The sequence below is a fragment of the Gossypium arboreum genome, chromosome 5 (assembly GCF_025698485.1).
Source record: "Gossypium arboreum isolate Shixiya-1 chromosome 5, ASM2569848v2, whole genome shotgun sequence".
NCBI classification, from domain to species: Eukaryota; Viridiplantae; Streptophyta; class Magnoliopsida; order Malvales; family Malvaceae; genus Gossypium; species Gossypium arboreum.
In genome coordinates, this window is record NC_069074.1 from 8,461,236 (window position 1) to 8,477,584 (window position 16,349).

The 16,349-nt window shown below is 24.8% G+C and overlaps 1 protein-coding gene across 1 annotated transcript; it reads left to right on the forward strand.

Moving 5' to 3' along the window:
* The first annotated feature begins 2,667 nt into the window (after positions 1-2,667).
* On the forward strand, positions 2,668-3,114 carry LOC108482710 (uncharacterized). The gene has a single exon (XM_017785831.2). The coding sequence runs from the start codon at positions 2,668-2,670 to the stop codon at positions 3,112-3,114; it is 447 nt and encodes a 148-aa protein (XP_017641320.1).
* The last annotated feature ends 13,235 nt before the right edge of the window (positions 3,115-16,349 follow it).

Here is a 16,349-nt window from a genome sequence, read left to right on the forward strand (position 1 = left end):
GCGCTTGCCATCCTATGATATCTTATGTTTTACCTACCATCACTTGACTTTCTTAATATCTACCTCTCATTCTGTCTTTTTAAAAAAACTCACTTCCTTCAATCATATTCATGGTAAGAAAGAAACTCTTTTGTACAGCATTTAATTTCTATTCACGTAAAACAATAACTATTGGAAATTGAAACCATGCATGAAATATTTTTATATATTTTTTAGAAGATGAAGCTGTATATATAGATTATTAAACCCAATTTTAAATTTTGATTAGTAAACGACATATTATTGCCAGCTAGCAGCACAAAATCATGGCTGGAGATGATGAAGCTTTGGATATATCTGAACCTAGCCACAGACAACAGCACAAATTAATTAAACTATGGTTTCCATGGAAAAGGAAAAAAAAAAAAGTACGTCCTATGTGATCATTAATCAAATGATCTATGATTATATCCCTCGAACTTAATTACAATAAATTATTGGGGTTTGAGTGAAGACAAACTTGACTCACGTTCTTCAATAATGATATATTATAGTTTTTATCTTTTGTCCTCTTCCATTCAGGGATTAATGTTTTGACAGTACGCGTACTTAGCTTTTAAGTTATTTTGAGTTAACCATTAATTAATGCTGTCAGTTAGATACGTTGATTCATAAATCATAGTTAATTAAGCTATGAATTGATGGCCGGTGCGGTGCCCCAAACCATGTACCGCTGATGAAGCTTCCTTCAGTTCTATTGCATGTACTCAATATTTAATGTCAAAATATAATGAATCATTCCCATTAATTCCTACTAATTTTGGGGGTTACAATGAAATAGTTAATAATCTTGCAGATTAGTTGATAGTTTAAAATATATCTAAACAGAATTACCAAAAAACTTCTAATAACATATATTAATGCTAAATTAGGCTTTGTTGAGAATGATATATTTCACAAGTAATATTACTATTTGCAATGGAATAATATACATATAACAAAAAAGATAATAATAAATAGCTTTAGCAATGTTAGCCCTTCCACCCATCTATAAGTACAACCGTAGTCCTTAACAAGCAGCAATAACAAATTTTAAAATAATTTTGTACAACTTTCATAATCTATCCTTTTATGGCATAGCGTTAGTATGCATGTGCCGTACGTACGTTATAGATTAATACCATACAGTTTTTACCATTACATGTATGGGTGATGTATGATTCCAACTTTAATTTTCTTTTTTCTTGTGTGCATCCTTCCTAATAATCATTTTAATTACTCGCTTCAACTTTAATTCATTCTCTAAAGCCAATTACATTAATTATTTTATGAAAAATAGAGTATTGATTCTGTGTTTTTTTTCCCCAAACCAATGCCTATTTTCTCTATAGATCGCAATGAAATAGCTCATATTGTTATAGGAGTTTGAACCAAAATTTCTCATTAATATTAATTAATATTATTTTAATCAAAGTATTCCCCAAGGTTTAATATTGTTTGATTATTTAAAACATAATCAACACTCCCACAATCTACTTATGTAGGTTTTATATTGATTCTTTTAGATTGATCCTATTTTATTTGATACTTTATTTATTATACGTTGTATTAATTAAATTATACATTATAATTATTTGTTCATATATTTATATATAACTATAAAATATTTATAATAATGAAATTCTCTTTAAACTTTTATAATATAGTATAACCTTTTTGTAAAAGTTAAAATTTAAGGGTTTTTTTTTAAGTTAGCTTTTAATCATTTTTTTAATTATAAGAAGAGAGCTAAGCCTTAACAGCAACGTAACACTTGAAGTGATAAACACCTTAATTATCATTTCAACACATGAGATTTTTAGCTAATTTTTAATTTGTAAAGATTTAGACAATCAAATAAAATCAATTTAAGCAGATTAGGAAATATTCATAATTAATGTAATCCTCTATTCATTGTTTTTACTATGGGGTTGATGTCTCATATATAAACAATAAAACATTAATGTAGTTAGTAGTATAGATGCTATTATTTGTTTATAAACAAAAACACTAGTTTCAATGACATAAGAGTTAGATCTGTTAGAGTAAAAAATCCACATATATAATATTAAAATATCCGCTAATCAAATTAAAGTACCGCACGCACATATTGCTTTAACTTAATATTTCAGCTACCATCAACTCATTTGTCTTTTAAAATAAATAATACTTTTACTTTTAATGGAAAATTAAGCCCAACTGATCATTTTAATAACTTGGCTTTGAGAAAAGCCATTTAAGCTAAGCAACATATCTGAAAGTGGTGGATCTCTTTGCCCTAATTAGTGATTTACATTTACATGTGCAAGGCCACGAGTTAAATGGGCGCGCAGCCCTAGTATGGTCAATTTAGCCTCAAACATTATCTTAACTATTAATTATTAAAACCTAGTCATATCTACTTTGGAGTCTCTGTGTAAAAGTAAGGGTAGGAGGAGGACAGTTTTGTAATTTTCTATACACAATATACATATTTCAAACTTTAGTCTATAAATCTAAATGATGGTAGGGTGGTTGCTGTATAACATTATCCTCTGTTTGTCAAAATCCATTCCAAGAGAGAAGAAAAAAAAAAAAAAGGAAGGGAGGAGTTGGAAAGCTGAAGAGAAAATTAAGTAGAAAGTAGGGGTTGCAGAAATCAAGACAAGAATGGGGAATAGTATAAGGTGTTGTTTGGGTTGTGTACTTCCATGCGGAGCCCTAGACTTGATCCGTATCGTGCATTTGAATGGGTACGTTGAGGAAATAACACATCCGGTCACCGCAGGAGATATCCTCAAGGCCAACCCTAATCATGTGCTAAGCAAACCATGCTCCCATGGTCAAGCTGTTGTACGCGAAATTGTGATCCTTTCTCCAGAATCTAAGCTTAGAAGAGGCTGCATTTACTTTCTGATCCCACAGAAGAAAAAGAGCGCCATCCACCATAACAATGTCGGAAACTGCAACATTAATGATGTTTCCGATTGTCATCCTTCTAACCTACCAAATGTTGATATTTCAAAAAAGAAACATTCCTCGCGTAAGGATTGCCGCCACCTGCACAGTCACATTGGAGTATGGCGGCCTCATCTGGCCATCATCTCCGAAGACTAACAATTTCTTCTTCTTCTTCTTCATTTTTTTTTTATGAATCTGCAAACACTAATGGTAGTAGATTCGAAATTCCACCATTGTAAATTTGGTTTATGATGAAAATTAACTTCTCTATCGTCACCGGGTACAGAAATATTTGTACTATTTAACGCTAATCTGTATTTACGCCCTCAAACCTAAAGCCAATATGTGTGTAAGCTTTCATTTTTTGTTTCATTCCATTTATGTCTGTTTATTTTCTCATATCAAGATTTTTTGTTGCTTCATTTGCTTGTTCAAGCTTTATTAATATAAATATGGTATATATGTAAAGCATAGTAAAATATCATATTATATACAGATTAATATATTTTAATATTGGAGTAGGCTGTAAGTACTTCCTTTTATGGCGACATAAGCTTAAATTTAGTCATACCTTAGTTTGACTATGAGCTTAATTAATTTCTTTTCTGGACTACAATGAGCTTAATTAATTAATTAGTCAGCCAACTGGAAGAATATCAAATTGCTTGATTAATGGTAGTTATCATATATTAAGAATTTATGATCATTATTTTATCATTGCAACCTCATTGATTAATTGAATGAAGAACCATAATTGCACGTTGTACATTTTTTTTAATTAATGCTCGATAATATTATAAAAATAGGCTGCAACTGGCAGATCATTAAGAAATGCTGATAATTAATCAATTAGCATATAACACGGCTTGTTAACGAATTGTTCTCTCTCTTCAAAAACAGTTTCGTTTATCACACCCATTTTTAACAATTTCATTGCATTTTAAAAAATTAATTTGAAAAACTTCATATGATACCATGATGGTCAAAATATTTATTGTCTCAAGTGTGGTCTGGGTTTGAGTTGCGTTTGTTGTTCAGGTATACCTTGTTGTTATAATTCACCGAAAGTGAATTTGAAGGTTTTTTTTTTAACATTAATTTCATTATAGGTTTTTATTATATTTAGTTTTTTTTTTAAATATTTAGAACTACCCATAACTTTTTTTCAACATTTAAATAGGAATATAATTCACTTCAGCACACTTGAACTCGCATCCTCTTGTACTGGTAACAATGCCGATGCCAATCGAGCTAAAATTTTACAACTACATCACCAATTACCATTAGAATAATTATTACCAATAAGTGTTGGTTATAATGATAATTCACATTACAGATATTAAAAAATACATATTCAAACTTTAAATATGATATTGTTGAAAAGAACAAGCATAAATCATGATTATAAACCATAAAACGAACGTGAATGATATCAAAAGAAATATTACAATCATTGAATAGAAGAATTAACTCAAAAATTATTACATTCACTTAATTGAATAATTAACTCACTCACAAATAGATAAATTATATTATACAGGTGATATTTGAGCTTAAAATTTAATATATTTTGAGTGCAACATATTTCATAAAATTAAATTGATGTAAATATTCTTAATTTTATATTATTATAATAAAATTTTTAGACATTAAACATGGAATATATAAATGTAGATATAGTTTAAGTCATAGTCTTAGTACATCGTTATGCTTGTATGTGAAATGTAACAATTAGTATACTGAAATTGTTAAACATTATTATTACCATAATAATTTAATTAGCTTTTACATTTCAAAAGCTGTGTGGCTTATAATTTTAGAATCATTTTTTATATATGAGAAACCAAAATTTATAGGGCTTTAATTATGAATATAAAACTAAGTTATTGGAGGGTTAGGATAAGCTTGTAAAAGGAGTGAGTTAGCTTTGGTTGATGTATGTACAAATCATTATCATCCAAGCATTCATGCCTGATGTCGCAACTCATTTTGGTTGCTTTTCGATTTTGTTTATTTAGACTTTTTAGGTTTGTGCTTGTCATTATACTCGCGCATTTTGAGATACACTAAACCATATTCCATTAAAAAAAAAAAAAAAAAGCCAAGCAAGGATGAAAAAGGGTTCATCTAAGGTTTAAACCTAAAAAGAAGATACTTTAATATTAAAGACAAAAAGGAGAAAACACCATAAAAAAAAATCACTGAAGCTTTGATTTCTGAATTGAGATTCAAACAATTTCTAGAACTTAAGCTCTATTTGTTTCATTGAAAATGACTTTCGGAAAATGATTTATTTTTCTAGAATTTTTGGTGTTTGGATAAATTTGTGTAAAATATTTTCTGTTGTTTGGTAGATTTCTTAAAATATTTCATAAAAGTTGTTTTCAATTAAATAAACATACATTTGAGATTTTCTTATTTTTCATTGTTTAATTGAATTTATTTTTTATCTATAATTTTATATTTTACATTATTTTTGTATATATTAAAAATATTATGTTAAACTCAGATTCATTACAACATCATTTTTAATTAGATGACTACTAAGTGGGTATCTTTTATTTAAAAATATGACATCAACAAAATTGACAAAAAAATTAATGATGTCAACAATTGGACTTGATTTTCAAATTTGAAAAGTAAAGGACTAAATTCTTGAAAATAAAATTACAAAGACTAAATTATAAACACATGAAGTGTATATAAACTTATAACATATTTTAACCTTTATACTACAAAACATTTATTATTAATATATTTATAATTGTAATAAATATTTATTATTAAAATAAAATTGAAATATTAAATAATTAATAAATTATATTTATTATATTAATAATTTATTATATGAATAAATATAAATAATTAAATATGTATGTTTAATAATATTGAAAAATATAATATTTTAAATATTTTTAAAATAAATAAAATTCATTATCAATATAATAATATTAAGATTGATTTAAGTTAATTTTATATAAAAATAAAATTATTTATAGATAAACTTTTTCCGAAAATGACTTACACTTTTTAAAATAATAAGTCGTTTTACAAGAAAAAAAAGGGCTTATTTTACTTTAACTTATAAGATATTTTCTGTTAACTAAACTATTTTCTATGAAACAAATAAAAAAAAAACATTTTCCATAAAACTTTCTACATATAAACAAACAGACACTCAGTTGAATCTAATTTTACATGGAAAGCTCGGTTTATATGTAATGGAGCCTAATTCCTTTCCTCAAACTGAAAAACAGAGGATTAAATTTTGAATTTGGCCCAATTGAGCCTGACACTAACTGAAGCCTTACGTGTTTGGGCTTATATTTAGGGGGGTGGGGGGAACTTTAAAGGATTGCGGGCCAGATTTTCTCATCAATCGTATTAATTGTTTGTCCAATGGAGTTAAATGAAGGTAGTTTTTTAAGTTAAAATAAATATTTACGCATTTTTACATGATTTAAGAATTCACTTAAAAATCAGAAGTTGAGAGTTCACTGTACTCACCATATAACAACATTTTAGTTATCCTAATAAGGACACAACTTTACTCTTACCTATTAACATTTTATTCACCGACCATAATTTATTATTCATGTAACATTATTTTTTTTTTTGTTTCTTAGCTTACCATTACTTTTTACACACCAATTTGTTATTAAGAAAGAATTATTTGAAATAGTTACACTATGCCAACATATATATATATATATATATATATATTTTGAATATTTTAATGTTTGATTTATTATTTATGTTTAGAATTAAATGATTACTCTTCTCAATAATGTCATTTTCAATGTTCAAATGTCATTATTTTTTAAAATATAATATATTTTGTCACTATTTTCTTAAAAATATAATATGTTTTTGTCACTGCACTTAATACTTGTCGATAACATATGTCTTTTCATTCAAACGTAATTATATAAATATATAGTTTGTAATTATAAGTTTGTTTGCATTATATTAATTGTTAGTTATATAAATGTATTAACTGTAATTAAAACGATAATTATACCTTAAAAAAATCTAAGTCGACTTTTTACAACATGTTTCCTATAATCATTTTATTTATTATTACCTGATTGTTTAAACCAAATTGGATGGCTTTAATTTCCACTAAGATTAAGATGTATAGCTGATTATAAAAAGAAGATTGGATCTTCCTTTATTGACAGGGAGGCATACTAATATAGGTGTCTTTGTTTTCCATTATAAAAATAAATTAAATTTCATTTTAGTTTTAAATTATGCATTAATTTAAAATTTAATACATATATTTTAATTTCGTCCGATATTTTTATTATATTATGTTTATTATTACATGATTATTAAATGATAACTTTCACATTTTCAAATATTACGCTGATAATTTTAATAATGATAACAATTAAAGTTGAATTTTATTTTTAAAAATAGAAATAGATAAAATTTAAATTTGTATTTTATAATTAATACAAACAAGTAACTAAACGAGACTAAAAACTAATAGTTAGCAATAAACGTAGGTCCTTTAAACAAGTGAGGAACATAATGGTACCCTGAATGGCTGAATGGAAAACAGAAGGGCCAGACTGCCGACACAACAATTAGGCGTAATAAAAGAAATGAAAAGAAATCAAAGGCATAATAATGAGTATAGATGCATTTACACTTTACATTTTTCGTGCGTTTCATTTTACTACTACTTTGGACCAGCGGATGGCTGATTCACCAATTACTAATTTTCAACAATTGTATTTCATAGTAGTGCAAGGGACCCATTAGTATAAATTACACTACCATATCATCATTACATTAATGTACTTTATTTGGTTTACATTTCCAAAGTCTAATGCTTCTTTCTTAGATTATAATTTTAAAATAAGAAAATATTTGAAATCAAATTTATTTAATATTTACTTGGTAAGGAATAAATTAAACATGAGAATAAGACAAAAGGCTATAGTACAGTATATAGTCCTACTTAGTGAGAGATTATGGGTGGTGTGTATGTAATTGGACAAAGTTGGAATTAATTGAGTACTCTTTATCTTTTTTTGAAAAGTTTGGATTCACGTGAATCATGATATATATACACTATATATATAAGATTATATAAGACACTGATGTTCATAATTCCTAGGTAAATCTTAGGTTGCAATTACCAATACCTGGTGTGAGCCGCAACTTTGATTAATGAAAAGTAGAGTGGATTTTGTTGCTTGGTATTATCCCCTTGCCATTGGAATTGCATGCATGCGTATGTAAAACGGATACTTGGATTCAATAAATTATGAAGATGAAACAGAATCAGCAAAACTGCATTGCAAATGCCAGCAAGAAAATGAGTCACCTACAAAGCGCAGTAAAGTTGCAGAACAGTTAACAATTTCTTCTCCCACTCGGTTTGAAGGAACTGACGACTATCTCAACATTAAAAGCAATTGACTGCACCTGCTCCTCTATCTGCATGTTCAAAGGGGCAGCCTCCAAATCATGTTCTTAATGCCACTTCTTCATCAGTTAATTACCATTTACCTCTAATTACTTTATATTGATAATAACTGGAGTAGTTTGTACTGCTTTATCCAATAAAGTAAACAAAAAAAAAATTGAAAGAAAGAATGAAATTGTTCTTTCTCTACACGGATATCCTTCTTGGTTAGGAGTAGGATAAACGAAACTTAAACGCTCATCGCAGTTCATGCCGTATACTCTATGATTTTCCATGCGTCAAATCCATGACCATAAAACCTGTCTTTCTTCTTTAGGGGAAAATTTTTTAAAAAAATTTTATTTAAAATTTAACCTTTTGGGGGAAATTTAAATTGCCAAATTTTACTTTAAATTTTCTGTTTAAAATTTTATTTAAATTTTTTTTAAAAAAAAAAGGGGAAAATTAAAAACAAAAAAAAGGGGGTTTAAAAAGGGGAAATTTTTAGATTTAAATTTTTTGGCAAAATGGGAGACCCTTTTTTTTAAAAAAAGAGGGATTTTTTGTTTGTTTTTAAACCAAAAATTTTTGGCCAAATCCCATTTCCATTTTGAACTTTTTTTAAAGTTTTTATTAAAATTTTAATTTCTTTTCCAACGGGACCCAAAAATAGGGGGCCGGGGTCTTTATTTTAACAATTGGTTTTTGGGGCCCCCGTTTATGAAACCAACCTTTTTTGAAACCCAAATTTTCCCTTTTAAATTAGAAAATAAAAATTTTTTTCTTTATTTTAAATCCAAAAATTTTAAAATTTTGTTTTTGGGTTTTTGGGATTTTTTTTGTTTAAAGAAAATTTCCCAAATTTTTCCAAAACCTTTTAAATTTTTTTCCCTTTTAAAACCTTATCCTTTTGGCCCCTTTAAAATTTGCCCTTTTTTTTTTTAATTTTAAAACCCAATTTAATTATTTTTTTTTCATTTAAAAAAAAAATTAAAAAAATTTTTTCAAAGGGTAAGAAATTTTTTTTGTTTTTTGGTTTTTTTCTTATTTTAAAAGAAAAAATTTCCAAATTTTTTTTTTTAAATTTTTTGTTAAATTAAAAAATTTTTACTTTTTTTTTCTTTTTTATTTACCCCCAAAAAAAAAAGGTTCCCTTTTTTTTTTTTTTTTCCCCATTTTTGGTCCCCTTTTTAAACCCAAAACAAAAATTTAAAAGGGAAAAATTTCCCCCTTTTTTTAAATTTTTTTTAAAATTTAAAAACCCCAAATTTTTTTTTTGTAAATAAAATTAAATTTAAAAAAAAAAAAAAAATGAAATTTTTTTCTTTCCCTTTTTTTTTTAAAATTTTTATATCTTTTTAAAATTTTTTTTAAATTTTGAAAAAAGAATTTTTTCATTTTTTATTTTCTTTTTTTTTATTTCAAAAAATTGGGTTTCCCAAAATTTTTTAAATTTATAAACAAAAAAACATTATTTTTTTTTTTTTTTTTTTTAAAACCCGGGGAAAATAAAAGGCCCAAATTTTTCCTTTTTTTTAAAATGGTTTTGGGATTTTTGGGAAATTTTTGGGGGGGTTTTAAAATTTAAAAAATTTCTTTTAAAATTTTCAATTTTTTTAAAAATGGTTTTTTAAATTTTTTGATTTTTAAAAATTTTTGAAATTTTGCCTTAAATTTTTATTAAAAAAAAATCAAAAATTTAAAAAAAATTTAAAAATTTTAATTTTTGTTTTTTTTAAAAAACCCTTAAAATTTTTAAAATCCAAATTTTTAAATTTCAAATTACAATTTTAAAATTCCAAAAATTTTAAAATTTTTTATTCCTTTAAAATTTTCCCAAAATTTTTTAAATTTTTTTTATTAAATAAATTTTAAAAAATAAAAATAAAAATTCAACTTAAAACAAAAATATAAAAAACCCAAATTGTCTAAAAGATTTTAAAAAAATTTTTTGGTTTAATGAAAAAATTTAAACTAAAATTAAATTTATTAAATTTAAATTTAATTTGTTTATAAGGGAAAAAATTTTAAAATAATTATTTTTTAAATTTAAAATTTTAAATTAAAATCCCCAAAAATTTAAATTTATTTTTATAAATTTTTAAATTTTCATTTTTTAAAAATTAATTTTTTATTTATAAAAAATTCTTTGAACCCAAAATTCTTCTAAACAAATTTGAAATTAAAATTTAAATTTTAAATTTTTAAAAAACAATATTTATTAAATTTTTAAATAAATTTAAAAATTTTAAAAAAAATTTTAAATTTTTTAAATTTCCTCAAAAATTTTTGGGTTTTTTAAAAAAAAAAAATTTAATTAACAAAAATTTAAATTTATTTTAACCAATTTTTTTTTTTTAAAAAAAACTTATAAATTTTAAAAAATAAAATTTAAATTATTCCCAAATTTTTTGGGTTTTTTTAAAATTTTTTTTAAAAAGGGTTTTTCAAATTTCAAAATCATTATGCCCCCCAAAAAAATTTTTTAATTTTCATTTACAAAAATTTAAATTAAAGATTTCCCTTATTTTTTTTGGGTTCGAAAAAATTTAAATTTAAAAATAATTTTAAAAAATTTTTTTCCCAAACCCCAAAAAGGATTTTTAATAAAAAATTTTAACCTTTTTCCTTCCCTTAAAAACCTTAAAAGGGAAAATTTTTTTTTCAATTTTTATTCTTTTTATTTTTCCCTTTAAAGATTTAAACCATAAGTTTTTATTAAATGGGGATTAATTTTTAACTTTTTTTTTTTAAATTTTAAAAAAATTTTTTTTTTCCTTTAATTTTTTTAAAACTTTTTTTAAATTTTTTGGTGTTTTTGGTTTTTTTTTCCAAAGAAGTGGAAGTTGACGGAAAGGTCGGCATTTTGAAACAATGCGATATAATGATGAGTATACCAAAGGAATATTAACAAACAGAAATAAAAATGTAAGTTCCTTTTCAAAATGATATGAGTAGTCAAGTTTTCCTGTTTTTAGTATATGACAACCACACTTGACAGCTATTAATCTTTGATTATTGAAATTAACATTCTAATAGAGATGGTATTTTTTTTTTTTTTTATAATTGAAAGAAAAGATTGAGACTACTTGAAATAGAATTCAACTTTTATGCTTAAGACATAATGTTCTTATTACAAAATCAAAAAGTAAGTCCTAACACAAATATCACTACACCATATTTTGTCATTTTACGCATACAAAAAGTAAATGAGTCGCATGTTTTTGTCATTTGTAACCGCATATATTATTAGTCTCTAACTCCCCTATGACATAATCAATTATTAAAAAATTTAAAACTTTACTCTCCTTTGTATTTAATTAAAAATTTAAAATTTATTTTATTATATCAAAATATTTGAAAAATGTCAAAACAAATAGAATGGATGTAATTTTCTTTATAACTATTATTCAATATACATGTATTTAAGGATAAAATCAATGTTGGAACCTTAGCGCGTTTGGCTAAATAGTTTAGTTATACTTTTAGCTCATCTCAAACTAACATTATTCAATTGGGCAATCTAGAATAGTATATCATGCTAAGACGTATTAGTATTTGTGGGAATTAATTCAAGTGATTGAAACGAGTAATTTTGTCTCTGTATGGACAACAACAAAAATAAATAAATTGAGTCACCCTTGCCCCAAATAAAAGAGGAGGATTCGGAGGTGGCTCCTATTTTGGCATTGGCATGGTAGGGTTGCTGCTTTGATTTTGGGTTTGTCAAACACACAACCGTTGCAAAATAAACATTGACAGAGTTAGTTAGATTATGGTAAGGATTTTATTAGGTAGAAATCCAGAAATGGAGGTCCAAATTTATTTGGACGCCATGAACAAACAACAAAATTAAGAAAGGGAAGGCAGCCCTATGCTATAATATTCGTATTTATATAAATTTTATTTCACTCGATTCTTAAGTCTTAACTATAGTATATATAGAGTTGGCAAAACATATTTTAGTTCGAAAGTTTCTCCATACCAATTCGAGTCTAAGAAAGTCCAAACCCGAAGTCAGTTTAGCCCAATCCAAAGATAAATCTAACCCAAAGCTTAAATTTATAACTGAACAACCATAATCGATTAGACATTAATAATTAATATATTTTATGTTATTACTTAAAATATAAATAAACGATAAATTTTATTTTTAAAAATGTATTCATAAACATTACATATTTAGATTAAAATTTTAGTAATAAGAAAAGTAATTAACAATAACTTTTTATGTTAAATTATAAAGTAAATAAATTTTAAAAACATTAATCTAATATAAACTATTTTCAATACTATAATTATATACGATAATAAATATATAAAATTAATAATTATTAAAATCTATAAAATTAAACTTTAATGATAAGATAATAATATATTATATAACTATTACCAAAACCGATTACCTAACCTGATGATGTCTACGAAACCACCTAAAAATCTGACTAATGTAAGTGTACTTATCAATTAATAGTGTAGCTAAGGTGAGTAAAGATATCATTTCAATGGAGAATAAAAGTACTAGTAATTACAGTCTTTCTATTATTTAACAATAAATTCGAGTGATTGATTAAAAACTAAAATTAACTAAGTTAATTAACAAACGAATGCAAAGAACAAATCAAGAAAATAACCGATTAACAACCAATAAGCAAAACAATACTCAGGAAAGAATTCACTTAGACTTCATCTATCATTATCAATCTAAATTACGCAATTTATTTATTTAGTATATTAATCCATATAAATCCCTAAATTATGCTAATATCTATATTTAAGAATAAGAGCAACTGACTCTAGGTTGATTAATTTAAATTTCTTTCTAATTAAAACCCTTATTATCGCATTAACTAGATCTATGAATTCCTTATTAGATTTAACTCTAATCCAATAGATTTATATTGTCCTATTTCTAGGGTTGCATGCAACTCCACTCAACTACGTTAGATCTACTATGAAACAAGGTTTATTCCTCCTCTGATTTAAGCACATCTAACATGAATTATAGTCTAGAAATATTAAACCAAGAATTAAACACACATAATTGAGAGGAAGATCTAAGTATTTATTGCGTAAAATAGAAATCAAAACGACAATATTCATTATAGGGTTCATTTCACTAGGTATTTAGAAAATTAGTTTATGATTACAAATAAAAACATTAAAAATATAGTATAACCACAAGAAATAAATAAACTCATAATAAACTCCAAAAAAATTAAAAGAGAATATTCAATCTTGATGGAAATTTGCTTTAGAATCGGCTTCAATGGTGTTTTTTGAGTTGTTTTCTTGAGTATTTTATGACGACTCAGTCCTATCTTCTAATTTTTGACATATATACGTCTTAAAATACCCGAAAAACCTAAAATCGCGTTTTTCACAATTTTAGAGTGCAATTCGTGATATCGACACAGCCTGTCACATGGCCATGTGGCTTACACGGTCGTGTGGTTAAGCCGTGAGGAATGGTCCAGCCCGTGTGGATCCTATAACTCGTTTCGATTTTTCGGTTTTCACTTGTTTTTCGCTCATTTTGCTCCCAAATACTCTTCTAAGTATAAAAATATGAATTTAAAGGATTATGATCATAAATTCACAATTAACATCGAATAATCACTCAAAAATGCATTAAAAATGAGATTAAAACATGTTACTTTTAGCACCTATCACCTCATCATAAACCAATATACTAATACATAAAATAGTAATATAATATATATGTAACCATTACTACAAATATTAATACATGTATAACTATTATTATAATATGGATTGTAATCATTGATGCATATATATTACTAATATTTTATATACTATATAATACGATATAACATTATATAATATAGTAGGAGGACTAAGTTTCAAATGTACGAAAAGTATAGGGACTTAAGGTCTCTTTGGCAGGGCGGTATGTTTACTTGCAGTTAGTATAAAAATAGTGATGGCAATGAGATTAAATACCATAGTGTGAGACAAAAAAAAAAAAGAAGCTAAACACACCGCATTGAATATAAACGCCTATCCAAAGGGGCCCTTAAAGCATATTTCAACCAATATAATAATTAATATATAATGTACCACTATTATATATAACTATTATTATGTTATAGATTATAATAAACATAGTATTCCATGATATTATAATGTTTTAATCATTAATACATATATATGTAAACTATTGATACATTATATACTCTATGACATACATTGTATAATGTCGTAGGAGGGCTAATTTTCTAATGTAGGAAAAATATAGGGACTTAGAGCATATTTCAGCCAGTAAATAATAAAAATAATATATATTATGTACTACTCTAGTATTATAGTATGTGATATAGTATTATATAATGAAATAATATGCTGGGAAAAATGATGAAATTATATATTTTATAAGTATTGATATATAACTATTATTATATTATAAATTATAATAAAAGATTCACCAATAGGTATGTGTAATTTAGTATATTAAAGTACATGTTTATAATTATAATCAGTGATACATATAATATTATTAAACTTTTAATATATTAATAAAATATTATTTTATTAAATTAGATTTTGAATTGAGCTTTAACTTTTACAAATTATATGAGTATTGGTTTAATTTCTTTTATTCCGACTTAAGATTCGGCTATATATCATTAGTTTATTTTGAGTTTGGGTAATAATGAGTATATTATTTGGGTTTAGTTTAATATAATATATTTTAGTTTTGGAATAAATATTTCATAATATGAGTATCGAATTATAGATTTAATAAGAAAGATAAAAAAATTGTTCAATTGTCAATGTAGTCTAATAATAAACAATAAAATTTATTTTTTGATTTCATATAATCATTGAATAAAAAGTTTAGATACAATAAGGATTTTAATTATTTTATATAAAATAACTTTATTAGGTAAATTGGAATTATGTTTTCATCGTTTAAAAGTAAAATGAATTATTTCATTTGAAATTAAAATATTTATAACTTATACAATTCAAAATTATCTTAATCTATTAGATTTCGTCAGACTCAATCCGAACCCGAATTTAAAAAATATGAACTTAAAAAAATTTAAGTCCAAAAAAACTTAAATTTGAGAAAATTCTAACACGTAACAAATCCGAACCTGAAAAAACCTAAATCCCAACTATTCTGAGCTCAAAAAAATACGAATTTGAAATAAACTTATCTCAACCACCCCGTTTGCAGACCTTAAGTATATATAGTTTGCTCCCGTTTTCATTCAGATTTTGGTCAAGTATGTGGGTACTAATCATGTAAGAATGATAACAAGGATTTGTTGTTCTTTCCCACGTTCTTACACATCTCGAACGCATAATGCTCCATTTCTTCAAAATTTTCTAGTGATCTCATGTTTTTCTTTTAATGATCAATTACCACTGAGGCACTGACACCTACCAAATGTTAGGCGCAGCTGGAAATTAATTGCCAAACAAACATTTCTATACATTACGTTATGTGTATAAATCATTGATATGTTGGTAGTTTTATATATATATATATATATATATATATATATCTTTACGTTGATTTTTCTTTCTTCAGGTATGATGATATAAATTGAAATTTTCAATCTAATCTTTCAAAGTTTTACACTATCAATTGTATTTCAATAGATTTGATTCTTTTAAGTCTTTGTTAACAATTTTAAATCATAATTTCAAACATAAATAAGTATACTCTGTAAAAGTTAAACCATAATTTCTAAAATATATGCGTGAGTATTAATATACTGTAATTTATAGAAAATATGGTTTTTTTTTAATTTTACAAATAGTCTCAAAAATTAATATAAATCTCTTTTTTAATTTTTTAATATTTTATTATATTTTTATAAATTATTTGTCAATTCTTTATCCCTATTTGTAAAGTCTAATATCATGGGTTTCAAAAATAATTTATTGAAGTGCATTTCAAATTAATAAAACTTTAAAAGACTTATTTCAATATTTATTT